This window comes from Vanrija pseudolonga, chromosome 2 (assembly GCF_020906515.1).
Source record: "Vanrija pseudolonga chromosome 2, complete sequence".
In the NCBI taxonomy this organism is placed as follows: domain Eukaryota; kingdom Fungi; phylum Basidiomycota; class Tremellomycetes; order Trichosporonales; family Trichosporonaceae; genus Vanrija; species Vanrija pseudolonga.
Genome location: NC_085850.1, coordinates 1318987 through 1342036, shown reverse-complemented (window position 1 = coordinate 1342036; position 23050 = coordinate 1318987). Strand labels below are relative to the sequence as shown.

Here is a 23050-nt window from a genome sequence, read left to right as displayed (position 1 = left end):
TTACAGTGGGCGTTGTCGAGCCCGTCGGTTCTTTTGCTCCTCGGCCGCTCGCTCGCTGGCCGCTTACAGCCTGGCAGCGGCGTCGCCCTTCCATCCCTTGCTCTTCGCAATAAGCTCGGCGGCGTTCTCGCCCACAGCAAGCACAGTCAGCATGGGGTTGATGGACACCATGTCGGGGAAGACGCCCGCGTCGGCGATACGCAGGCCCTTGATGCCCTTGACCTTGAGCTCGGGGTCGACGACAGCGTACGGGTCGCGGGCCGTGTCGCCCATCTTGGTCGTGCCGGCGGGGTGATACACCGTGTGCGCGGCGCGGCGGGCGTACTCGCTGATCTGCTCGTCGGTCGTGCAGCCCGGGCCGGGGGCCACCTCCTCCTTGAGCCACTCCTTGAACGGGCTCTGCTTGGCTACCTTGCGCGCGGCCTTGATGCCCGCCACGAACGTCGCAGCGTCGTACCCCTCCGGGTCGGTAAAGTAGCGGAAGTCGAGCGCGGGCTTGACGTACGGGTCCGCAGAGGTGAGGTACAGCCGTCCGCGCGATCGCGGGCGCGGGATGTTGGGCGTCATGCAGAAGGCATACCGGTCCTTGATGGTGCGGTAGCCCAGGCGCTCAGTGTTGAGCGTGAAGGGGATCTGGTAGCAGTGCATCATGATGTCTGCTGCGTCGTCCACGTCGGTGGCTGCGCCCTCGCGGCGCAGGAAGACGCCCGCGTCCGAGTCCATCGTTGTCTGATCCTGCGGCACGGGCTTGTTGAGCTCCCACATGATGATGGTCTCGGGGTGGTCGAGCAGGTTCTCGCCGACGCCTGCCAGGTCGGCGACCACGGGAATGCCGAGCGACTGGAGCTGGCCGCGGGGTCCCAGACCCGAGTGGAGCATGAGGCGGGGCGTGTCGACCGCGCCGGCGGCAAGGATGATCTCGCCTCCCTTCCGAGGCTTGACGGTGATGCGCTGCCCGTTCTTGAGGGTCACGTTGACGCCCGTCGCGGCGCCGTTCTCGACATTGACCTTGGACACCCATGCCTCGGTGAGGATCGTGAGGTTGGAGCGGGATTCGTCGCCGCGCAGAATAGGGTGGATGTACGCCACTGACGCGGAAGAGCGCTTGCCATCGTCGGGGTTGTAGGAGACCGAGAAGAAGCCGACGCCCTCGTGCAGCTTGCCGTCTTTGCGGATCGTCTTGTTGAAGTCGTTGATGACGGGGATGTCGAGCGCCGACGAGCACGAGCTCACCCAGTCCTTGACGAGCTGGTTCTGGTGGTTCTCATGCACGACCTGGACCGTGTTGCGGAGCTTGTCGATGAGGCGCATGACCGTGTCAAAGTCCCACCCCTTGCAGCCCTTTGCGACCCAGCCGTCCATGTCACGCTTGAACGGGCGGAACGAGATGAGCGTGTTGTGCGAGCTGCACCCGCCGAGCACCTTGGCGCGCGAGTGCCGGATGTGGCTGTTACCCATGGGCTGCTCGGTCGTACCGTAGTCGTAGTCGAGGTCGCCGCCGAGCAGCGTGAGCCACTTGCGCAGGTCGAGCACCTCGTCAATGTTGAAGTCGGACGGCCCGCCCTCAATGACCAGCACGCGGTGGTGGGGGAGGTAGGTTGTCAGCCTCGACGCGAGCACACAGCCAGCAGTGCCGCCACCGACGACAATGTAGTCGTAGTAGTCTGTCGTTGCTGACGCGGGGATCGTCGTGGGCGTGTCCATTGTCGTGTCGTGTGCGTGGGGAACGGTGGGGGGTTGCAGTGTGGGAGCTGGGTCCGTGCTATCTATAAAGGATCCGGGAGGGGGTGTCAAAGGAGGGGGAGGGGGAGGGGGGGCTGGCTGACCGCAAGATCCTTGCTGTGCATGCGGGCATCTCGGCTCGGCCCACACCTTGGCACAAGAGGTAGGTCGCACAGAAAAAGTAGAGAGGCACCACTACTGCGCTGGGCTGTGGGGGCAAAGAGAGAGAGAGTGTCAGTGACGTCGTCGGCGTGCGACTCAAGGGGCTTTGCTTGCCTCGCACACTATCGCTGTGCGCTTGCCAGTGTCTCACCCTGGCGTTTGAGTGTGGGACGGACTGCATATTACCCTTAGCCACGGCTCTGGGATCGCACTGGCATGGCACAGCTGCAAGCTGTCCCACTAGCTCAGGTCATGGGGCCAGGAATGACGCGAAACGGGGGTGCGTACCAAGTCACATGGAATCGGCTGGCAGCTGTAGATATGATAGGATAAGTAGAATGACGAGGTACAAGGGCCACGGCAAGTGGGGCTGGGGGGTTTGCATAGCACAGTGGGAGTGGGTGGGGTAGGAGGACTACACCCTACAAGCGGGCACAAGGGCTACTGGAGTAAGCGAAAGGGGTTGGAGTGTCGTAGTCGTCAGTGGCAAGGCAAAAGGCAAGGAGGCAAAGAGGAGGCAAAGGGCACAGGAGCAGAGAGTGGCCAAGAGAACTGCCTCAGGCGCAGCAGCCGCACCCAATGCAAGCCACTTGAAGGCCAGTGACGTATCGTTTGATGCACACCTCCCGGAACATGCATGGTAAAGATTTCCAAGCAGTCAGTCAATGCATGTCTTGGACTCTGTCACCGACTCTTGGTCAACAACAAACCCATACACCACACCATGACATTCGCCAGCGAGATCCACACCTTCTACGACGGGCGCCCGCAGCCCTCGTCGTCGGGCAAGACGACCTTCCAGTCGATCGACCCGAGCACAGCCAAGCCCCTGGCAACAGTGTACACCACGACGCCTGCGCAGCTCGACGCGGCCGTCGCGTCGGCGCAGAAGGCGTTCCCAGAGTGGTCCCGCACGGCGCCGGCTGCGCGCGCCCGCGTGCTCCTCAAGGCGGCGGCGCTGCTCCGCGAGCGCAACGACGCGCTCGCCAAGACCGAGTCCCTCGACACCGGCAAGTCATGGAGCGAGACCTCGACCGTCGACATCGCGACCGGCGCCGACGTGCTAGAGTACTACGCGTACCATGTCGCCGCTGGCGGGCTGGACGGCAAGTCGACCGTCCTGCGCGCGGGGCCCGGCGGCGCAGAGATAACGACGACGCACGAGCCGCTCGGCGTCTGCGGCGGCATCGGCGCGTGGAACTACCCTATCCAGATTGCGCTGTGGAAGTCGGCGGCGTGCCTCGCCGCCGGCAACTGCATGGTGTACAAGCCGTCCGAGGTGACCCCCTTGCACGGGAACACGCTGGCGGCGATCTACGTCGAGGCCGGGCTTCCTGCGGGCGTCTTCAACGTCATCTACGGCGACGGGCCTGCGGCCGGCGTGCCCCTCGTCGCGCACCCAGGCATCGCAAAGGTCAGCTTTACGGGCCAGGTGTCGACCGGCTCCAAGGTCGCCTCGGCCGCCTCGGGCGCAATGAAGAGCGTGACCATGGAGCTGGGCGGCAAGTCGCCGCTCGTCATCCTCCCCGACGCGGACGTGGACGAGGCGGCCGACGTCGCGATGCTCGCAAACTTTTATTCCAGCGGACAGGTGTGCACGAACGGCACGCGCGTGTTCGTGCCCGACACGCTGCTGCCCGCTGTTGAGGCCGCCATCGTGCAGCGGTGCCGCGAGGGCATCCGCATGGGCCTGCCGCTGGACGAGACGACAAATTTCGGGCCCGTCGTCAGCAAGGTGCACCAGCAAAAGGTCGCCAGCTACATCCAGCACGGGAAGGAGGTCGACCGCGCGCGCGTGCTGTACGACGGTGGGGCGGACGCGCAGGCCAAGTGGCCGACAAGCGACGGGTTCTGGGTCCCGCCTGTTGTGTTTAGCGACTGCACCGACAGCATGAAGGTCGCCACCGAGGAGATCTTCGGGCCGGTCATGTGCATCCTGCCCTACTCGACCAAGGGGGACAAGGACGCGTGGCTCGCCGAGCTGGTACGCCGCGCAAACGACACGCAGATGGGCCTCGCGGGCGGCGTGGTGGCTACCGACCTCGACCTCGCGGCGCAGGTTGTCCGCCAGCTCGAGGCCGGCATCACGTGGATCAACACCTGGGGCGAGAGCCCAGCCGAGATGCCCGTCGGCGGGTGGAAGATGAGCGGCATCGGAGTCGAGAATGGCCACGAGGGCATCCGCGCCTACACGCGCACCAAGAGCACACTGGTGCAGTACGGCAAGGGGGCGTGTGCCGGCGTCTTCTCAAAATTGTAGCGGCGGGGCTGGGAGGACACAGATAGCAGATGAAGTCATTGTATCATGCCACTGGCGCCGTGCACATCCGCGGGATATCCTCCCTCGGCGCCCGGCTTGGTCATGCTCGTCGAGGCGAGCATGTCACCCAGGTCGCAGCCATGCATGCGCCACAGGACAGAGGCGCGTCGGGCTGCTTGAGAACATGGAGATGGCGTTTGCGTCTCCACGTCCCCGCCATCACGTGAAGAAGTCCCCACTTGGTTGCCCCACCTCGGCACCACCCTCCACCGGAGACTCCGGCTACATCTACCCGCGCATCCGCATAAATATCGAGCACTTGGCATCGGCATCACGTCTTCACCTCTCTTTCCCCATACACAATGTCACAACAGGCCACAGCAGCGGACAACGAGTTCCTCCAGCGCTCGATCGGGACGCGCGGGTTCGGCTCCAAAGCGAACATCACCAACAAGATCATCTTCGTGTCGCACGACCCGGTGCCCGAGATCAACGCAAAGGGCGGGCGCACCGTCCCGACGCCGTGGAAGGCAGTCTACGCGGGCAAGGTGACAGCCGACTGGTGTAACCCCTTCGGCACGATGCACGGCGGCTGCGCGGCGTGGCTCACCGACGAGCTGACGTGCTCGGCTGTCGAGTACCTCTCCACGCCGGACTGGTGGGGCGAGCCGACCCCGGGCGGGGTGAGCCTCAACATCGACACGACGTACTACTATGCCGTGCCGCAGGGCGCCAACCTCCGCATCGTGGTCACGATCGACCGCATCAGCGGCACGCTGGCGAATGTCCAGGCCGAGTTTACCGACGCCGACAGCGGCTTGGTGTACGTTATCGGCAAGCACATCATTGCGTGGCGTGCGGCCAAGAAGAAGAGCGCAAAGTTGTAGGGCAATGGTACGGGGGTTGTAGCATGGCAAAGCATAGGTCATACAGTGTGAGTACAGAGAGATGGCGAGTGAGGTGTGGGAGAGTCGCCAACCATGCTGACCACCTCAGTCTTAAAGTCTATGGGCAGCAGGTCGCAACCACGAAGGGCCCGCATGAGGACACTGACCGTCCAAGAGCCGACTAGAACAACCACAAGACACCCTCACAAGGCGCCCACACACTGCCTAACCCTTGAACCAGATTCATACAATGGGCGACTGCCCGTACGAGCACCACTAGCGCTCCGCATCTAACGCCAACCAACACCCGACGTCCTCCGTCTCCCGCCTAAGTGAAGACGTAGTTGACCACCTTCATAAAGGCGTTCTTGGGAGGCGGCTCCTCGTACGCGACCTCGTCGTCCGTGGGGATGTTGGAGAAGAAGTCGAGCTGGTCAGGACGGAGCCAGGGGTCACGCTTGAAGAGCGCATAGCCGGCCATGAGCACGAAGAAGAATGGCAGGTTGAGGTAGTTGGACACGAACGACGGGGCCGACCAGTGGCCGTGGATGAAGACCTTCCATCCCGAGAAGAAGACGATGATCGACAGGGCGATGAGGCAGAACCACGCGTGGAAGGGCTGCAGGCTCGAGTAGTAGTGGAGCGACTTGCGGTCGATGCCCTGCGCCTCGAGGCCCTTCTTGAAACGAATGAACGTCGCGGCAATGGCCATCCAGTTGATGAACGACGCCAGGGTGGTGATGTTGGACAGCCACTCGAGCGCAGCGTTGGAACCGTCCGAGAGCGAGAGGAAGGCGAGCAGCATCCAGAAGGACACGAACGAGACGGCCACCCACGGCAGGCCCTTGGCGGTGGTGCGCGCGAAGATGGACGGGCCCTGGCCACGGAGCGCGAGACCGTACAGCTTACGCGACGAGTTGAAGATACCGGTCGAGCAGGCCGAGATGGCGGAGGTGAGCACCGCGGCGTTGATGATAGAAGGAAGCACCTTGATGCCGGCGCGCGAGAAGGCAAGGACGAACGGCGACGACGCGGCCGTCCCGGTCGACTGGAGCAGCTTGGGGTCGTTGGAGGGCACGAGCATGCCGACGATCAAGATGCCGAGCACGTAGAAGAGCGTGAGGCGGATGAACAGGCGGCGGACGGCCTTGGGGATCGACACGCGCGGGTTCTTGACCTCGGCAGCAGCCATGCCGATGAACTCGATGCCCGAGAACGAGTACGCCGCAGTAATCAAGTTCGCGAACCAGCCGAGGAACTTGCCCGTGCTCCCGGGCACGACGTACGCGTTGAACGCTCCGGGGTCCTTCCAGTACCTGAAGCCGATGCGGTCATGGTTCGGTCCGCCGCCGAGGTCGACGATCAAGCCAGCGAGGATAAGGCCGACGATGAGCGCAATCTTGATGAGCGCGAACCAGAACTCGCTCTCGCCGAACCACCGCACGCCGAGGAAGTTGATGACGCCGCACACGACGATCAAGGCGATGATGTAGCCGACCTGGTGCGCCGTGCTGAAGTTGGTGTCCCAGAATGAAATAAGGATGGCCGCCGCGACGACCTCGGAGGCGTTGGAGACACAGCCGCCCAGCACGCCCTGCCAGCCGAGTGCGAAGCCGACCGACGGGTGCAGCCACCGCTCGGCAAAGTGCAGGTATCCGCCCGAGATGGGCGCGTAGGTTGCCATCTCGCCCAGGCAGACGTCTGGCGGCGTTAGCGGCGGTCGCTAGATAAGGTCGTACGACCACTCACTCATGGAGAAGATGATCGCGCCCATGGTGATGTATGCGAGCAGTGCGCCGGCGGGACCGCCGTGCGAGATCGCCTTGCCCGAGGTCAGGAAGAGGCCGGTGCCGAGCGTGCCCGCGAGAGCGTACATCTGCAGGTGGCGCTGCTCCATACCACGGTGGACACCATCGTCTGGCGGCGTAAGCTAAGCCCGCCCCCCATCACGACCCGCGCCACTCACACAACCCCGTGTTCACGTCGACGAGCGTGTCGTACTTGGTGTTATCGGGCTGGGACTCGACGTCGCCGTGCGAGTCGACGACGGGCGTGATGCCCGTCGCGGCTAGGTCCTTGGTGTCGTCGTAAGCAGCCATGGTGAGTCGGGAAGAACATCTCTAACCCACTCCCCACGGCGCCTTAAAAACTAGCCAGCGCTTCCATCGCTTGCAGCCCGCTCGAGTCGGACAGGCCAGACTTCAACAGTCATCCCTCGTCCCCACCCCCGCACCGTCGGCTTCCGATTGCTCGGAGCGCATGCCCCTGTCTCTGTCCTCCTGTTTCCTCTTGCCTGTGCCTCTGCGCAGCTGGCACAAAGGTGGGCCATTGGCCACGCTAGGCGGATGGAAGCCGAGGCTGCCAGAGCGCAAGTTACCGTCGAGCTATTTTCGGCGTCTGCCCAGGAAACGCAATTAGCCCTGGTTATCGCTGCCTGCCTCGGCCACCTGCTTGCACAGGGCGAGCGCTCATGTGGCGCGAGGGACGTTAAGCGACTGCCTGCTGCAGCCGCGTATTGGCCCGCTGGACCTGCAGATAATCCATTGCCGCTGCGACCGACACGACAGCCGCGCCGCATAACTCCGCCCCGCTGGGCCCGTTGCGCTCGCCTTGCCCGCGGGGTCTGTAGACTCCGAGAGCGCGGACATGCATCGGGGTATCTTGTGTTTTGCTTGGGGAGGTGTATCTCTGCCCAACCAGGGAGAGGTGGTGACGCGGCGATGCAGTAACGACGACGACGAAGCGGTGGAAAGCGACGAACACAAGCCTCGGGACGACCGCAACGTCGGCTGCAAAGGTGGCAAAGTCTCGCCTTGTCGGCAACCACTTCAAAATTTCTTCTGTGGCGCTCGGCAATTTACCCAGCCCGCACTCGCCCACTCGTGCGACGCACGACCGACTGACCCTCAAGCAGAACAAGGCCGCAGGTCGGCCGAGCAGGCAAACGCCGGGAGTGGTCGAGCCTTGTCAACAATTTTGGGCATCAGTCGTCGTCTTCCGACACGGCGGGTGGACGGTGCGGTGCTAGCTCCATATCCAGTCCACATCTCTGCAGAAGCAGACGGCGCTCTATCGCCCGTAAGTACAGGTCGATGCACGCCCTGCCAATCGCACACGCACGCATACATTCCGCAGCACCACGGGTCTCCAAGGGGCACTCCGACACCGCGGACGCGGACGTCTTATCTTGTTTTGGTCGTCCGCGGTGTCGGCGTCGCGGGGCCGGAGGGCGTGCCGGTGGTCGGTCCGGGACGGACGCCGGGGCTGTCCCGCGGGCTCTGGCTGATGGACGAGACGAGCGCCACGTCGTCGTTGCCGACGAGGAAGGAGCACCGCCCCGTGCTGCCCCCCGAATCGGGGCATGGCTGTTCACCGCGAGATGCCGGCCCGTCGCCAATCGTCGAGCGACGGTATCAGACATGAATGTCGCGCTGCGAGGACAATCCGAATACATCCCAAGAATCAAATACAACGACAACAGAACACAGACCCACCCACACCTAATACTCACACCCGTCGTCGCCGTTGAACGGCGCAGGCGGCTTGGCCGACGCCGCAAGCGACTGCGACAGTGCCAGCAGCGCCTGGACATGCGAAATGTCCGGCTTGGGCTGCGGCGCAGGCGTCGGCAGGAGCGGTGTCGGCGTGGGCACCTTCGCGACCGGCGTCGGCGCCTTGGTCGCCGGCGTGGGCGGCGTGTGGGACACGCCGAGGCTGGCGAGCGGGTCCGGCGCCGTGCCCGCCGTCGCGGCGTTGCTCGTCACGCTCATATCCGCCGTGCTGGGCGTCACGCCCGCTGGGCTGCAGTCTGGGAAGACGGTAGTGAAGTCGAACGCGGACGAGATGAGGGCCAGCGGGTTGGACAGCGGGAGGTCGACGATCCCTGTGTGTGTCAGTTGTGTCGCCCAGAGAGTAGCCAACTTACACCTCGCCTTCTCCGCTGTGCCCGTCTTGAGCTCCTTGCACGGCGCGCCGGTGGGCAGCCGCAGCTCGGTCTTGGTCGGCAGCGCAATGTCCAGTCTGGTGACGTTGTCGTCGAGGATGTTGAGCGAGCGCGAGGCGGCGGGGAAACGGTCGCTCAGGCGGCAGAGGAGCTGCATCGACAGGCTGAGGGCGACCTGGTACGGCGTGTCGGGGAGGTTGAGGTGCGGGGAGGGGACGGGGCGCGAGAGGTAGATGATGGGGATGATGCCGAGTCCCGCCTGGCCGATGAGGAAGGCACACGTGCTCCCGCAGTCGGTGAGCGAGCCGCGCTCGATCATCTTGCGCTGCGACGAGAGCGCGTCCTGCGTCCAGTAGAGCACGTCCTCTGCGTGCTTGAGCACCGGCGGCTCGATGCCAATGTCCGTGTTGGCGACGGTCACTAGGTGCCGGTAGATGGCGGCCTTGATTGACGAGCACCACGTGCGCAGGCGCTCGCGGTGGCAGTCGAACATGTTGTCGTCTTCCATCTGACGTGAGGGGGTGGCGAGGTCGCGCGTCATGAAGTCGTCGAGCACTGGGCTATGTGAGTTGGGTGACGGAGGAAAAGGCTCAACTCACTCTGCAGTTCAAGGTTGAAGGTTACTGGGGCGTGCAGGCTTGGACAGTCGGCGTCCGAGTGCATGATCGTCTCCTTGATGCGCCGGATGCCGGCCGACGCCTTGTTCACCGCGCTGGAGCCAGTACAACTCGGGATGTTGATCTTCTCGAGCACCCGCTCAAGCACGATCATGAGGCGGACAAAGGTGCGGATGTAGGGGAGGAAAGAGGCCGAGGACGACGACAGGCGCTCCGAGAAGGCAGCCGACGACGTGTTCATCTCCTCGATGTCAATGTCGTTGAGACGCAGCATGCTCGGCCGGCCGTGGAACGCGGACATCTTGTCGACACAGTACACTGCCCAGAGGGTACGGTTGCGAATCTCAATGTCGACGGGGGTGAAGGTCGCCGTGTAGGCGTCGACACTGCGGTGCAGGCCAATGTCGAGCGAGAACGAGACGGCCTCGCTGCTCAGCGTGTGGCCTTCAAGCACACCGTTAGTGCCCGACCCGCCGTAGCAGTACAGAGCCATGTAGACACACGACTGGATACAGGGCAGCGTCGACTGGTCGACGCGGGGGAACCGCCGCTTCACCTGCCAGTAGAGATCGAAGAAGCGCGAGCTGACGTCCTCGCCCGTTGTGGCGGGCGGCAGGCGCTCCCTGGCCGTCAGAGCGCAGATACTGAGGAGCAGCATCATAAAGTCTGGCGTCGAGCGCGCGTCCTCGTCTCCGCACTTCTCGACAAACGTAGGCAGGAGGAACGTCGGCCAGAGGAGGTACGTCGACTCGAGGAACTGGCGGACGAGCGCCCAGATGACATTCGGCGGCACGTGTTCCGTCACCATGTCCCACAGCTGCGGGCACGGCTGGATAAACGTACACGGTGCGCCGGGGTCGCGCGAGGCCAGCTCGGGCGGGAGGAGCGCCTCGGCGGGCATGTCGACCAGGAACGAGTCGAGCGGGTTGTTGGTGCTGCTGATCAGCTTGTGGTGCTGGTGCAGGTAGCTCAGCGTGCCGAGCCCCGAGCTGAGGCCGAGCGCGCGGAACCGGCCCCGCTCGTTCTTGTACACGCTGTCATAGGGGAACGCGAGGCGGAGGAGGCGGTCGTCCCGCGGGCGATGGGGCCATGCCGAGACGTCGTCCACCGCGCCGCCGCTGTATGGCGCTGGGAGGGCCGGCGCGGTAAAGTCAAGCACTGAGGGCTTGGGCTTGACGGGCGGCGACAGCGAGGGGTGCTCGGTGCGCGGGGCCGAGTACGTCGTCGTCGGCGGCGGCGGGGCGTGGTGCTGATGGTGATGGTGGTGCTGGTGGTGGTGGGCTGTCTCGGCTCGAGCCGGCGCCTGGCCGCCTCCTTGGTCCGGGCCCGGTCCACCAGGCCGCCAGTCCTCACAGGTCGATCCGGCGAGGATACATGGCTGGCAAGGACGCTGGTCGCTGCACTGCGCAAGAGAGTCAGCACGGCTTACCGACCTCCGTCCCCGTGCTCCCGAGGAGCCATCCGGGCCACGGGGTGCCGAGACAGAGGACACTCACCTTGGTCTTGCGGTCGCGGCAGCGGTCGCACGCCTGCCGGGTGCGAGAGCGCTTGTGCGGTCGCGCGGGCTGCTGCGCGGGCGCGGACGAGCCGTTGTACTCCATGGCTGTCAGGCGGGTTAGTGGGCGATGGAGAGATACGTGCATGCGTGGCCCAGGACTATGTAGATCGTAGTAGTAGCAGCTGCGCTCGCTCGACGAGTTAGACCGCATGAATGCCCCGACTCTGACTGTTGCTACGGCGCGTGGAAAAGCAAAGATTAGAGATGCAAGCCGGCATTGCGCCATCGGAAAGGACACGGAATCGGTTGGATCCGACGGCAACGAGACGGCAGAGACGGCAACGCGGCGGCACAAGGCGTGATCACAATCAAGTTTACATATCTTCTAAACAAAAATCCCTGGATAATCAAACAATGTAAGGCTCCAATACCTCGGGCGACAGTCATCGCCGGGCTGGCTGTGCACGTGCGGGGCAACGGCGCGCACGCTGCGGGGTGCTCATGAACGCGACAAGCTGGCTACCACTGCTCACGCCCACACCTTGGGGCTGTCGACGTACTCGACGCCGTCGACGAGGATCTTGACGTGCTCGTTGAAGAACGCGACACGGTCCTTGATCTTGCTAACGTTGAGCGAAGGCTCGCCGTAGCTCCAGGCAATCGCCTTGGGCGAGACGGCCTTGGCGGACCAGTAGCCGCCGGTGCGGCCCTTGTACGGGCAGGTCGTAGCGAGGTCGACATCCTCGAGGTTTTCAAACTTGACGTCGGCCTTGGGGAGGTAGATGCGCGGGGGCAGGCTCGTCTCGTACAGGAAGAGGCCGTTGGTCGAGTCGGCGAGCACGTTGCCAGCCGTGTCAAACACCTGGACATGGCGGCTCGAGGGGATGACATCGATACGGGCGTACGGGTCGCGGGGGTGGTTGAAGGGGAGGGCGGCGGCGTCGAACACGAGCTCGTCCTCCTCGAACCACTTGTCGACCTTGCCCTTGAGCCAGTGGAAGGTGATGTAGTCCTCGAGGCCGGGGACGTTCCACTTCCACGCCGCGTGCTCGATCTTGCGGTCGCCGACCGTCAGGTCGAACCACTGCACCTCGGGCCAGCGGGGGCGGCCGTACGGGTGCGTCGTGGGCTCGGCAGGCGCGGCACTGGGCGTGAGGAGCTCGGTGCGGACGTGGGCCGAGGGGAACGAGTAGTCGGGGAGCTTGTTGTGCGGCTCCCACACGAGGAGGTGGTGCCTGCTGTCCACGACGGCCGTCTCGCCGACGACACCGCGGACGCGGCGCGACGTCTCCTGGAACGTGAAGGCGGGGTTGGCGATCTCGATGCGCGGCTTGAGGATGCCGCTCTCGGTGATCGGGGCCGGGATCGCGGTGTTGATCTCGCCCGCGAACGAGGGGATGGCAGAGGCCGAGGCCGAGAGGTCGACGGTCATGATGGCGGCTTGGGACGTGTACGACGCAGCGGGGACGGTGCAGGCCGAGGGCGGTGACTGGCTTGTTGGTGTTGGCAGAAAAGGTGCCGCCTCCTCTCTTATAGGCAGCGCCGCGAGGATGTCTCCAATGTCGTCGGCTTCTTGCCGCACCGCTGGCGGGACAGCGAGCGGGTTCGCAAGCAGCCGGTCGACGACGAGTGCCTTGCGGCCCTTGTCGTCGAGAAAGGCCTTGCGGAGATACGGGCGAAGGACGTCGAGATTGCGTGCTTCGAGTACGGTGCGGAGGGGTGGCATCGCTCGGTCGGCTTGTCTATTGTTGTGCGTGAGCGATGGTCACGACGACGAGAGTTGCCGCTGCACCCGTCGGTGCCAGCCGTCGTGGTGCCGGGCGTGCCGTTGCCGCTGCCGACGCCGTCACATGCATGATCGCGTGCCATGTCCCGGAAGTTGCCAGCCAGGAGACGCGTCGTGAGTTTTGCGTGATCGCAGCTCGAGATAACGTCATTGATTTTGGATTCTGATCGCCAACTGTGGCGGATGCCCTGGCTGCCCTCGACATCTGGCACTCACTCTGCCATATCACTGGCCGTATCGGCGCCGGGGGCCGACCGCCGAGGCGTTGTAGACATTCTATACTTAGGCTACGCATCACACATTACGCGTGCAAGTCGACTGAGCGCGCGATGCACAACTCCGAATCTGTCGGCACGCTCCAGCGCAGGCATGGCGACATGGGCCACATACCGGCAGCCTGCCTCGTGGCGGCCGCGCGAGCCCACACCACACCCCTGCAGCCACATACTCACCCGACCAATGCTATCGGGCCCCGACGTCAGCCAACGTCTACTGATCGCCTCGCCAACCTCGCCCGGTTTCGGCCTCACCATGATCGTCATGCTGACTGGCTGCTGCGCGGACATGGATATACCGAGAATGGCGTGCCCAAGACCCACGGCTCGCGACACGATGCCATCAACATCTCACCATTCCGACGTGAATCGTTGTGCTCACTACCAACGCAACCCGACACATGTGTTTCATAGGCGATACCGGGCTCTACGTGTTGCCAAGAACTACTGCGGCTATTCTGAGGCACACTGCCCAGCCTAGATAAAAGGTAGTCTGCTGCCACACATCAAGACGAGAGCCACAAGTCGAAACACGCCAGGCCAGCAGCCATGGGCACGAAGGAGAAGGGAGAAGAGTTCGACGACGTGCAGGCTGTGCCTGTGCTCACGCACAGCCAGCCGAACCACGGAGGAGTAACCGACCTCGAAGTCATCGACAACGAGAAAGACGTATCTGCCCACTCGAAAGACAAGGGCGTCAATGATGGTGAAGTCCCGTTTGACATTGAGCGGGACGGCGACGGCGTCGACCAAGTCGAGGCGATTCATGGTACGTACAATTTCCATTCTGATCTAACTCCAGACTACACCAACGACGTCAAGGAGTTCTCCCCATGGGAGGCATTGCACCAGGACGTGAGCGGCGACCAGTCTCCGTTCCCAGAAGTGGCGGCATGCGTGCCCAACACCGACGACCCCAACGAGACGGTCAACACTTTCCGCATGTGGTTCCTCCTCACCTTCTTCATCATCGTCTTCACCGGCGTCAACGGCTTCTTCTACAGCCGCTACGTGAGTACACAGCAGCCACCAAGTGACAACCACTTACCCAGCAGCCATCGATCAGCCTCGGCGCCGTGGTCGGCCAGCTGATCCTCTTCCCGATCGGCAAAGCGTGGGCCGCGTACGTGCCCAAGTGGCGCATCGGCACCGAGCGCTTCGGGTTCGACCTCAACCCCGGCCCGTTCAACAAGAAGGAGCACGCGATCATCACCATCTCGCTCGGCCTCAACACCTGGCTCGGCGGCACGCTGTTCATGACATACTGGAGCCCGTACTTCCTCAACACGGACTGGGGACCGGGCTGGGCGTGGATCCTCGGCGTGACCGAGGTCGGCCTCGGCTTCGGCCTCGCCGGCATGGCGCGCCAGTGGATCGTGTACCCCGGCCATATGATCTGGCCGCAGACCCTCTCCACTAGTGTCCTCTTCAGCGCACTGCACGACGACCACGCATACGTCGGTATCGTGTCCGGGTGGAGCATGAGCAGGTACAAGTTCTTCCTTGTATTCACGCTCTTCGCCTTCGTCACCTTCTGGTTCCCCAACTACATTGCAACCTGCACCTCGCTCTTCGCTTTCATCACCTGGATCTGGCCTCACAATCAGGTGGTCAACACGCTGTTTGGGATGAACACCGGCCTCGGACTCCTCCCCATCTCGATCGACTGGACTCAGTACAACTATGTGTCGACGCCTCTCACCACGCCCTTCTACATCATGGTCAACAATACCGCCTCCATCGTCATTTTCTTCATGTTCCTCGCTCCGATCCTCTACTACAAGGACGTTTGGTTCTCTGGTCACCTGCCGATTTTGTCCATGAATCTGTTCGACAACACAGGCGCCTCCTACAACATCAGCCGCGTCTTCGACAGCTCCACGCTCTCGTTCAATGAAACCGGCTACAAGGAGTACTCGCCCATGTACATCTCCATGTCGTACTCGCTCGGATTCGCACTGGCGTTTGCAGCCGTCGGCTCGCTCTTCGTTTACTCGGTGCTGTATAACGGCAAGGAAATTTGGGAGGGGCTGAGGAACCCCGGTGGCCGTGGCGAGGATGTCCACAAACGCTTCCAGAACGCCTACGAGAACGTGCCACACTGGTGGTATCTCGTCCTCGACGTCATCTTCCTCGCTCTCGCCATCTACATGGTTCGCGGTTACCCCACAGGCATGCCTGTATGGGGCCTTTTCCTCTGTTACGGCGTCAGTGCGCTGCTGGTCATTCCCCAAGGCCTCCTCGAAGCCATCTCCAATACTCGAGTGTACCTCAACATCGTGGCCGAGGTGCTCGCTGGCTATCTGTGGCCTGGGAAACCAATTGCCAATGCGCTCGCTTCCACGTACGGCAACAACATTTTATACTCGGCCATGGCGTTCGCAGCCGACCTCAAACTCGGCCAGTACATGCACATTCCACCACGAACCCTCTTTTTCGGCCAGCTGTACGGCCTGCTCGTGGGAACGACGGTCCAGATCGGTGTCCTGCGCTGGATGATGGGACACTACTCCGATCTCTGCTCCCCCGACAACGCGTCGCACTTCACCTGCGCGTCGAACCGCGTCGCGTACAACTCGCTTATTATCTGGGGTGTCATTGGCCCCGAGCGCATGTTCAACGCCGGGCAAACGTACAACAGGTTAGTACATACAACCTTGGAACACATGATCTAATGCCTCCAGCCTCTTCTACTGGTTCCTCATCGGCGCCGGTGTGACAGTCATCTCGTGGTTCGCGTACCGCAGATGGCCCAACTCGTGGCTCAAGTACTTCAACGTGCCGCTCTTCTTCAACTCGGCAGGCTACATTCCCCCCGCCACGACCTCAAACTACACGCTGGGATTCCTCCTCGGTTTCCTCTTCAACTGGGTTATCCGTCGCCGCCACTTTGGTTGGTGGAAGCGGTACACATACCTCCTCAACGCGGCCATGAATGCCGGTGTCACCATCTGCGGCATTGTCGTCTTCTTCGCCCTCACATACTCGGGCATCTACATCAACTGGGCCCTCAACACTGTCGGCCAGAATACCGACGACTACAATGGTGTTCCTGCGTTCACGGTGCCGGAGGGTGGCCACTTTGGCCGTGGTGTGGGCGAGTTTTAACGAAACTGGAATGGTAGAATTGTAGACTTTGAAAGTGCCACTATGCCACACTGTGACAATGAGAGTCTCAGAGCGATCTCCTTTGACGCTTACATCCATGCATACGAAGCTACGAAGGAAATGGGTGTGTGACATAGACTGTACTGGACGGTGCGTCTCCTTATCCGACCCAGGATACTAGCTGTCGAGCACAGACGTGCGGACAAGATTAAAGGCCGACCTTGATCTCCCTCGGTCAACTCCGCCGTCTCCGGCTCCGGCTCCGGCCCGAGCGGCGAGTGCACACCGCCACCACGCCGTCCACCTGTATGCATGTCTATTCTGGTCCGTCCTCCCTCTGCCGTCTTTGCTCGCCATCGCATGACGCGACGACGCGTCGTCGTCGACGCCGACGCCGTTGGTCTTTCCTCGCCGGCCGGCCGGCACATTCCGTCGGCAGCGGCTCGACGCACGTGATTCGGGCATCTCCATTCCGAGATATCTCCATGTCGTCATTGTGTCGACCGAGCTCTCACCAGCATCGTCGCCAACTGGCATTCAGCACGGAGTACAAGATTGTTGTTGCTGCGCGACATTGTGCTGACGCATCCGTACTGCGCGATCGAACAGTAAGGCAAGCTGTCGAACCTCTCGTCGCTGACAGCCAGCCGACTAGCCATGCCCATCCCCACCGCCCCCACCCCCGACCATTCCATCCCCTCCGCGCCGACCGAGTCCGACGTGCTCCAGCGCCGCCGGATCGTCGTGCCAGGCAGGTTCGAGTTCGAGCCCACGTCGCGCTGGGTGCGCGGCGTTGTCGGGGACGTTGCTCTCGTCGACTCGCGGCACCAGATCCTCGTCTGGGAGCCCGGGTACAAGGTGCCCGAGTACGCGTACCCCTCAAGCCATGTGCGGACGGACCTGCTCGTCGCGAGCGACGCCGAAGAGGAGAGCACGCAGCCGCCGTCCGAAGCGGCAGTCAAGGCGCCCTCGAGCAAGGATTACTGGCGCCCCCGGTGGCCCGACGTCCAGTGGTTCGACTACGTGCACGCCGACCGGCGGATCAAGCGCGCGGCGTGGAAGTGGAACGTGCCCGGCTTGGAAGACTACATCGCCGTCAGCTGGTACCCTGGCGTCCTGGACGCATGGTACGAGGAGGACGAGCTCGTTCACACCCACCCCCGGGACCCGGGTAACCGCGTCGACGTTATCCCCAGCAAGCGGCACATCAAGGTCGTGCTGGACGGCGAAGTGCTTGCGGAGAGCACGTCGGCGCTCGCGCTCTTCGAGCACGCGCTCCCGACCCGCTTCTACCTCCCGCGCGAGGACGTGCGCCTCGACCTCCTGGACGAGGTGCCCCTCGTCACTCAGTGCCCTTACAAGGGCTACACTAGCACCTACTGGCGCCGAAAGGGCACGGCACGCGACATTGCCTGGACGTACGGACAGCCCGTGCACCAGGTCAGCGCGATCAAAGACCGCATCGCGTTCTTCAACGACCGTGTCGAGCTCATTGTCGACGGGGAGCCGTTCGTCGACTCGCCCAGGACGTGGGCGTAGCTTTTTTCATCATATGCATCACTCTTAGTGCTCGCTGTATGCATGTCGATGATGCTCATATGGCCTTTGCCAAGCATGTCCAGCAGAACGCGGGGATACGGGGATGAGACCCCGCCGTCTCGTTTATGTAGTAGTTACGTTATGGGGATGTATGCCGCGTCTTGCCGCGTTCCGTACGCGTCCTGAACGCGCCGCTCCTCGCCGCGAGATGCCAAGTGCGGGATAGTGCACTTTGGTCCATTTGAGGTGAGGTGGGCGGATCATCAACCGCGGCGTATATCAACACGTCCTTTGTATCTTTCTTTCTTCTCCATCTCTCACCTCACCTCACTCACTCACCATGAGCACCGAAACGACGACGCCCACGCACCCCGCCAACAGGCCAGGCCTCGGAGCCCCGCTCGGCAAGTACGTCACTGCATCCCAACGCGAGACCATCTTCCCTTCCGCCCTGCTCGGCTGGCTGCCCCGGCCGTACACTGTACGCGAGCGCGCGATGATGGCGTTCGTCGCGAGCGTTATCGACAAGGACGGCTGGCGGGACAAGGTGTTCAACGAGGAGATTGTGGGCAAGTGGAGGGAGGAGCTGAAGGAGGGCGTGAGGCTGGCTGGATATGTGGATCCGCGTAAGGGTGGGGGTGACGGTGACGGTGAGGTCGAAGGTGACGACGGTGGGGGGGATGGTACGGCCGATGCCGAGGACGAGGACGGGAACGACGACGACGACGACGAGAACGACGACGAGGACGATGACGACGACGAGAACCCCCTCTCCTGTGGGTTCTCAGACCAGATGTTCGAGTACTGCATAGCCGAGCTGCGGGCCAAGGCCAAGCTCTACGGCGAGATCAGCTTTGTCGAGCTGCTTGAGAGGAACGCGGCCATCTTCCTGTCCGACGACGCGGTGGACGAGCAGCTTCGGGACTCGCTCATCGCGGCGGTCAAGCCGCTCGAGGACGTGCCCGACGCCGACAAGGACTGGCACCCAGGCAGCGACGACAAGGTGGGTCTGTCAGCGGGGTACACAAACTCACCACCCAGGTACTCGACCTCGTTCACCCTTCGCTCTGGCCGCTGGTATTCGGAAAGACGCGTGCTGCGGACCGCGAAATCAGCCTCAGCGAGTGCCTCGGCCTGGCTGGCAGCGGCGAGGTGGTCCCCGTTCCCGAGGAGAAGATTCCAGACATCCCAGGGCGGCACGACGGGTGGCCCACGAAGCGGCAAAACGTCTCATACAAGTTCCAGTGGCTGCCAGCCGAGGTGGACGTGGACAACGACGGCAAGGCGACCTTCAAGAGCTACATCAACAACCTGCACCCGTCCAACGGCGCGCTGTACAGCGTGCTCGAGCGCCTCGTGTCCAAGTTTATACCCCTCTGGTCGGCAACGTACGACCGCGTGATCCGCTGCCAGCGGGCGGGCGAGCCAGCGCGCGTCCGCCTCGACTTCATGGGCGGTGGGGAGGAAATCTGCCGGATGGGGTCGGTCGCGTGTGACTGTTACGGTCGCGAACAGGATGCGCCGTCTGGGTGGCGTCCTGAGGGTTGGGAGGGCGACCCGGACGAGGAGGGGTGGGAATCGGGGGACGACGACGAGCTCATAGATGCGTTCGACGAGTTTTACGAGGCGCATCACGACATCGTGCAGCCCGAGCCCACGGTTTTCTCCCCGTTCACCGAGGATGAGGTGGCCGCGAGGTACAAGACGCAGGGGCCTTGGTTCGGGGACCTCGCGCCGACTGGCAGGCTGCAGGTGATTGTCAAGCTCGCCAACATCCACCTCACGCCCGAGAAGCCGAGCTACGACGGCGGCAGCTGGCACATTGAGGGTGCCCTCAACGAGCGGATCTGCGCCACCGGGCTGTACTACTACGACAACGAGAACATTACCGAGTCGCACCTCTCGTTCCGGGGCGCGACGGACGGAAACAGCATGGCCACGGATTTCAACTACCGTCAGCACGATCACCGCGAGTTTGAGACAACGTACGGCGGCGGATCATACGAGTCGTCGGTCCAGAACGTCGGCGCCGTGCTCACCAAGCAGGGGAGGCTGCTCGCGTTCCCCAATGTGCTGCAGCACTGCGTGGTGCCCTTCGAGCTGGAGGACAAGAGCAAGCCGGGCCACCGCAAGATTGTGGCCTTCTTCCTCGTCGACCCGGCCACGCCCGTCGTCTCGACGGCAAACGTGCCCCCGCAGCAGAAGCACTGGGGCAACACGGGTGCCGCGCTCGGCGACCGCCTGCCCTTCGAGATCCGGAGCATGATCGACGAGCACATCGACTGCCCGTACGGGTGGGACGAGGCGCGCAAGCTGCGCGAGGAGCTGATGGAGGAGCGCAAGGCGCTCGACGGCGAGGCGGGCAAGCAGATCGAGGCGCACCAATTCAACCTGTGTGAGCATTAGGCGGTATACCACCTTTAGGCTGTGGCCTTTAGGTGGTCCCCTGTAGGCGGTGGCCTGTAGGCGGTGGCCGTTAGGAAGTGGCCTTTAGGCAGTGGCCTCTAGGCGGTGAGCTTTAGGCAGTGAGCGTTAGGTGGCGAGCTTTAGTCGGTTTGTGAGTGGTACGCGGATCGGGTGTTGAGGAATCAGAATCAATGTCGTAGCACCTTCGAGAATGGAGATGCTCGACATGCCATGCGCCCGCCGTCTTGTACTTGGTGCTGCAACGCAACGGTCAACGAGCGGACCGTGACACCCAGCCTGACGACGTCCGGGCTGCGCGAGACGACCCGCTGCCGTCCACTCCGGGCTGTAAGTCTGCGCTTGCAACGGGCCGCCGGGCCATCCTTGCGACGGGCGGAGCCTCACTTGACAAGGAATGCTACGTGCATAACCGCTACGCCTTCTCCTTCTCCTTCTCCGAACCCGCAATGTGGGCCCGCTTGCATGTATGGTGTACATACCACCCGTCGCTGTCGGCTGCAGAGTCAGCTCGCTGCCCACGCCCAACGCACTCACCTCGTCGCTTGCGCAGATGGCAGCCGCCCGAGCCGGGGCCACACGTCTCGTCCCAGTCGCTATCGCGGTCCCACGCGAACGCGCCGCGGCCGCGGATCCGATCCTCCACCACAGCACCGTTGTGGTTGGACACGAAGCGCAGGTGCTTGCGCAACTGCTCGAGCACTCGCACATCCATGTCGGGGTGGTTGCACTGGTCGACGCAGACCCATGTCATTGCCGCGACTTCGGGGCGCTGTGTCTCGGGCTGCGAGGACGGGACTGCCAGTGGCGGCGCCTTGCGCTGGGGTGGCGCGAACGCCGAGCGCTTTGGTGCCGGGGCTGGGGCAATGCGCCGTGGTGCAGGGTTGGGCATGTCAGGATGACGACTTAAGACCATCCGCCGCAGCGGGCCGGCCGACATGTTGTCGTGGCCCGCGATCGAGAGCGCCGTGAGGCTCGGTAGAAGCACGCGGCCGGGCTCGACCACGAGCTCCTCGAGAAAGTTGTTGTCGAGGCCGCCAAACGACACGTTGAGGAAACGCAGGGACACGAGCTCTGGGAGGAGCGCGAGCAGCTCGTGCTGCGAGAACCCGCAGCGCCCGATATCGAGGGACACGAGGATGGGCAACGCCGCCGTGAGGCCCGACCCGCGGAGGTTGTCAATCGTGCTGGCTTCGCGGGGCGTCCAGCCAAAGCAGCTGAACGAGGTGAGGTTCGGCGTGTGGAGGTACGCCGAGGGGAGGGGCATGCCGGCCGTGTCGCGCAGCTCGAGCCGGCTCAGCGTGGGGAGAGTGACCACCTCGTCCTCTTCCGGCGTGTGCCGCGCAGCCCAGGTACAACCTAGCTCGACCTCGCGGATGTTGGCGGCGTGCTCGAGGAGGCTCGGGAGCCACATGCGCGCTTCCGCAACCTGGCCTGCGCCGATTCGCAGCTTTCTCAGCGACTTGAGCTGCACAGTGGGGTTGGGGAGCCACAGGTCGTCCGCAGTGAGGTAGCCGCGTTTCAGGGCCGCTGGTGAGCCCGACGCAGGGATGACGACCGAGCTCCAGTCGACGGACTGCAGCTCGCTCGCGTCGGGGTGGAGGAGCGCACAGAGGAACGGAAGGGACAGCGTCGTGTCGTTCCTAACCACGAGCGTCTTGAGCCGCCGGCACCGCCCCCACCACTTGGACACGAACTGTTCGATGGCGCCGGCGATAGCGAGCTCCTCGACGCCACCTATTAGTGGCGCGAGAATGTCGGCCACTTCGCCGTGCCGATCCTTCGGGACGTGGTGAGTGATGGTCACGCGCTTGAGGCGGCCGTTACTCCGCTCCTTCCACAGCACGAGCTTGGCGACTGGGCGCCGCCGGCCGAGCTTGACGTGGCTCCATAACGGGGAGTGGGAGAGCATGACGCTGCGCCAGTCGGCACACACGCACGCCATGCGCAGCGGCATCGACGCGTCAGTCTCTGCGCCTGCTTTAGCGATGAGGAGCAGGATATCAGGCGGGAGGAGGTGCGTGAAGCACATGGCTGCCTTGACTGCGGCTATGCGCGCTGCCTCCGCCTCGGCCGCCGTCGTCGCTTTTGTCTCTGCGAGCCTGATGCGTGCGCGCTCGGCCGTCGCGCGCAGCTCGGTAAATACCTTGCGTGACGGCGCGTCCTTGGCGAGGCTGAGTCCCTTGGTGATGCTGCGCTCTGCCGCGTCAAGCATGTTCATCGACACGAGGATCGACGCCACACGGAACCATGGCTGGTGGGTGAGCATAGGCGACACTCTCTACCCACCTTATGGTTCTTGTCGCCGTACTTTTTGCACAGCGCGCTGGCAATCTCGAACGCTGACTGCCGCCATGCGCCGCCCATGCGGTTCATGGTCGCCGCCTTGGCGTCCATCACCTTCCACCCGCGGTCGCCGAGCGAGATTGCCTGGGAGTGTGAGTGGTCTTACAAGGGGTAGCACCTACGCGGTCGAACGCGCTCATGGCTTCCTCGTAGCGCTGCTTGCCGTACATGTCCATGCCGGACTTGTACAGCGCCTGCGCCTGCGTGAGGTCGCCTCTGGGCATGCTGCTGAGCGTGTTGCTGTTGTTGGACCAAAAGTCAAGAGCCAAAGTGGAGGTCGAGGGCGTGTTGATTGTGTTGGACGCGTTTTAGTTCCGTTGCCACTGAATCTGAAATGACGGAGTGCAGGCGATCTCCATGGTGTCGATCATGTTGGATTGTGGTGAGACTGCCTTCCTTGTGCATTGCCGCCAGCCCACATCCCAAGCATCAGTGTAGAACAATATTAGACTCGGCGCCGTCGACGCACGCGGCGCGCGACCA

The 23050-nt window shown here is 63.3% G+C and overlaps 10 protein-coding genes across 10 annotated transcripts; 5 read left to right on the top strand and 5 right to left on the bottom strand.

The window, feature by feature from the left end:
- Positions 1-63: 63 nt before the first annotated feature.
- Positions 64-1704, bottom strand: codA (Choline oxidase; the record flags this gene model as incomplete). Its single annotated transcript, XM_062768798.1, has 1 exon — positions 64-1704. One exon carries the CDS (start codon positions 1702-1704, stop codon positions 64-66), a length of 1641 nt encoding a protein of 546 aa, XP_062624782.1.
- Positions 1705-2608: 904 nt separating this feature from the next.
- On the top strand, positions 2609-4144 carry betB (NAD/NADP-dependent betaine aldehyde dehydrogenase; the record flags this gene model as incomplete). The annotated part of the gene is made up of 1 exon (XM_062768797.1): positions 2609-4144. The coding sequence occupies one exon, from the start codon at positions 2609-2611 to the stop codon at positions 4142-4144; it is 1536 nt and encodes a 511-aa protein (XP_062624781.1).
- A 362-nt stretch (positions 4145-4506) lies between these two features.
- On the top strand, positions 4507-5031 carry LOC62_02G002287 (uncharacterized protein; the record flags this gene model as incomplete). The annotated part of the gene is made up of 1 exon (XM_062768796.1): positions 4507-5031. The coding sequence occupies one exon, from the start codon at positions 4507-4509 to the stop codon at positions 5029-5031; it is 525 nt and encodes a 174-aa protein (XP_062624780.1).
- Positions 5032-5257: 226 nt separating this feature from the next.
- DIP5_1 (Dicarboxylic amino acid permease) lies at positions 5258-7134 on the bottom strand. Its single transcript, XM_062768795.1, has 3 exons — positions 6998-7134; positions 6781-6948; positions 5258-6732 (listed from the first exon to the last, which is right to left on the bottom strand). Exons 1-3 carry the CDS (start codon positions 7128-7130, stop codon positions 5360-5362), a joined length of 1674 nt encoding a protein of 557 aa, XP_062624779.1. The 5' UTR covers positions 7131-7134; the 3' UTR covers positions 5258-5359.
- A 1397-nt stretch (positions 7135-8531) lies between these two features.
- Positions 8532-11234, bottom strand: LOC62_02G002285 (uncharacterized protein; the record flags this gene model as incomplete). The annotated part of the gene is made up of 4 exons (XM_062768794.1): positions 8532-8914; positions 8957-9529; positions 9574-10993; positions 11088-11234. The coding sequence occupies 4 exons, from the start codon at positions 11232-11234 to the stop codon at positions 8532-8534; spliced, it is 2523 nt and encodes an 840-aa protein (XP_062624778.1).
- A 384-nt stretch (positions 11235-11618) lies between these two features.
- LOC62_02G002284 (uncharacterized protein) lies at positions 11619-12521 on the bottom strand (the record flags this gene model as incomplete). The annotated part of the gene is made up of 1 exon (XM_062768793.1): positions 11619-12521. One exon carries the CDS (start codon positions 12519-12521, stop codon positions 11619-11621), a length of 903 nt encoding a protein of 300 aa, XP_062624777.1.
- Positions 12522-13699: 1178 nt separating this feature from the next.
- Positions 13700-16258, top strand: pgt1_0 (Glutathione transporter 1; the record flags this gene model as incomplete). The annotated part of the gene is made up of 4 exons (XM_062768792.1): positions 13700-13919; positions 13953-14161; positions 14206-15791; positions 15835-16258. The coding sequence occupies 4 exons, from the start codon at positions 13700-13702 to the stop codon at positions 16256-16258; spliced, it is 2439 nt and encodes an 812-aa protein (XP_062624776.1).
- Positions 16259-16915: 657 nt separating this feature from the next.
- LOC62_02G002282 (uncharacterized protein) lies at positions 16916-17797 on the top strand (the record flags this gene model as incomplete). The annotated part of the gene is made up of 1 exon (XM_062768791.1): positions 16916-17797. The coding sequence occupies one exon, from the start codon at positions 16916-16918 to the stop codon at positions 17795-17797; it is 882 nt and encodes a 293-aa protein (XP_062624775.1).
- Positions 17798-18137: 340 nt separating this feature from the next.
- Positions 18138-20203, top strand: LOC62_02G002281 (uncharacterized protein; the record flags this gene model as incomplete). The annotated part of the gene is made up of 2 exons (XM_062768790.1): positions 18138-18800; positions 18839-20203. 2 exons carry the CDS (start codon positions 18138-18140, stop codon positions 20201-20203), a joined length of 2028 nt encoding a protein of 675 aa, XP_062624774.1.
- A 433-nt stretch (positions 20204-20636) lies between these two features.
- LOC62_02G002280 (uncharacterized protein) lies at positions 20637-22791 on the bottom strand (the record flags this gene model as incomplete). The annotated part of the gene is made up of 4 exons (XM_062768789.1): positions 20637-20719; positions 20759-22475; positions 22511-22651; positions 22690-22791. 4 exons carry the CDS (start codon positions 22789-22791, stop codon positions 20637-20639), a joined length of 2043 nt encoding a protein of 680 aa, XP_062624773.1.
- Between the last annotated feature and the right edge of the window lie 259 nt (positions 22792-23050).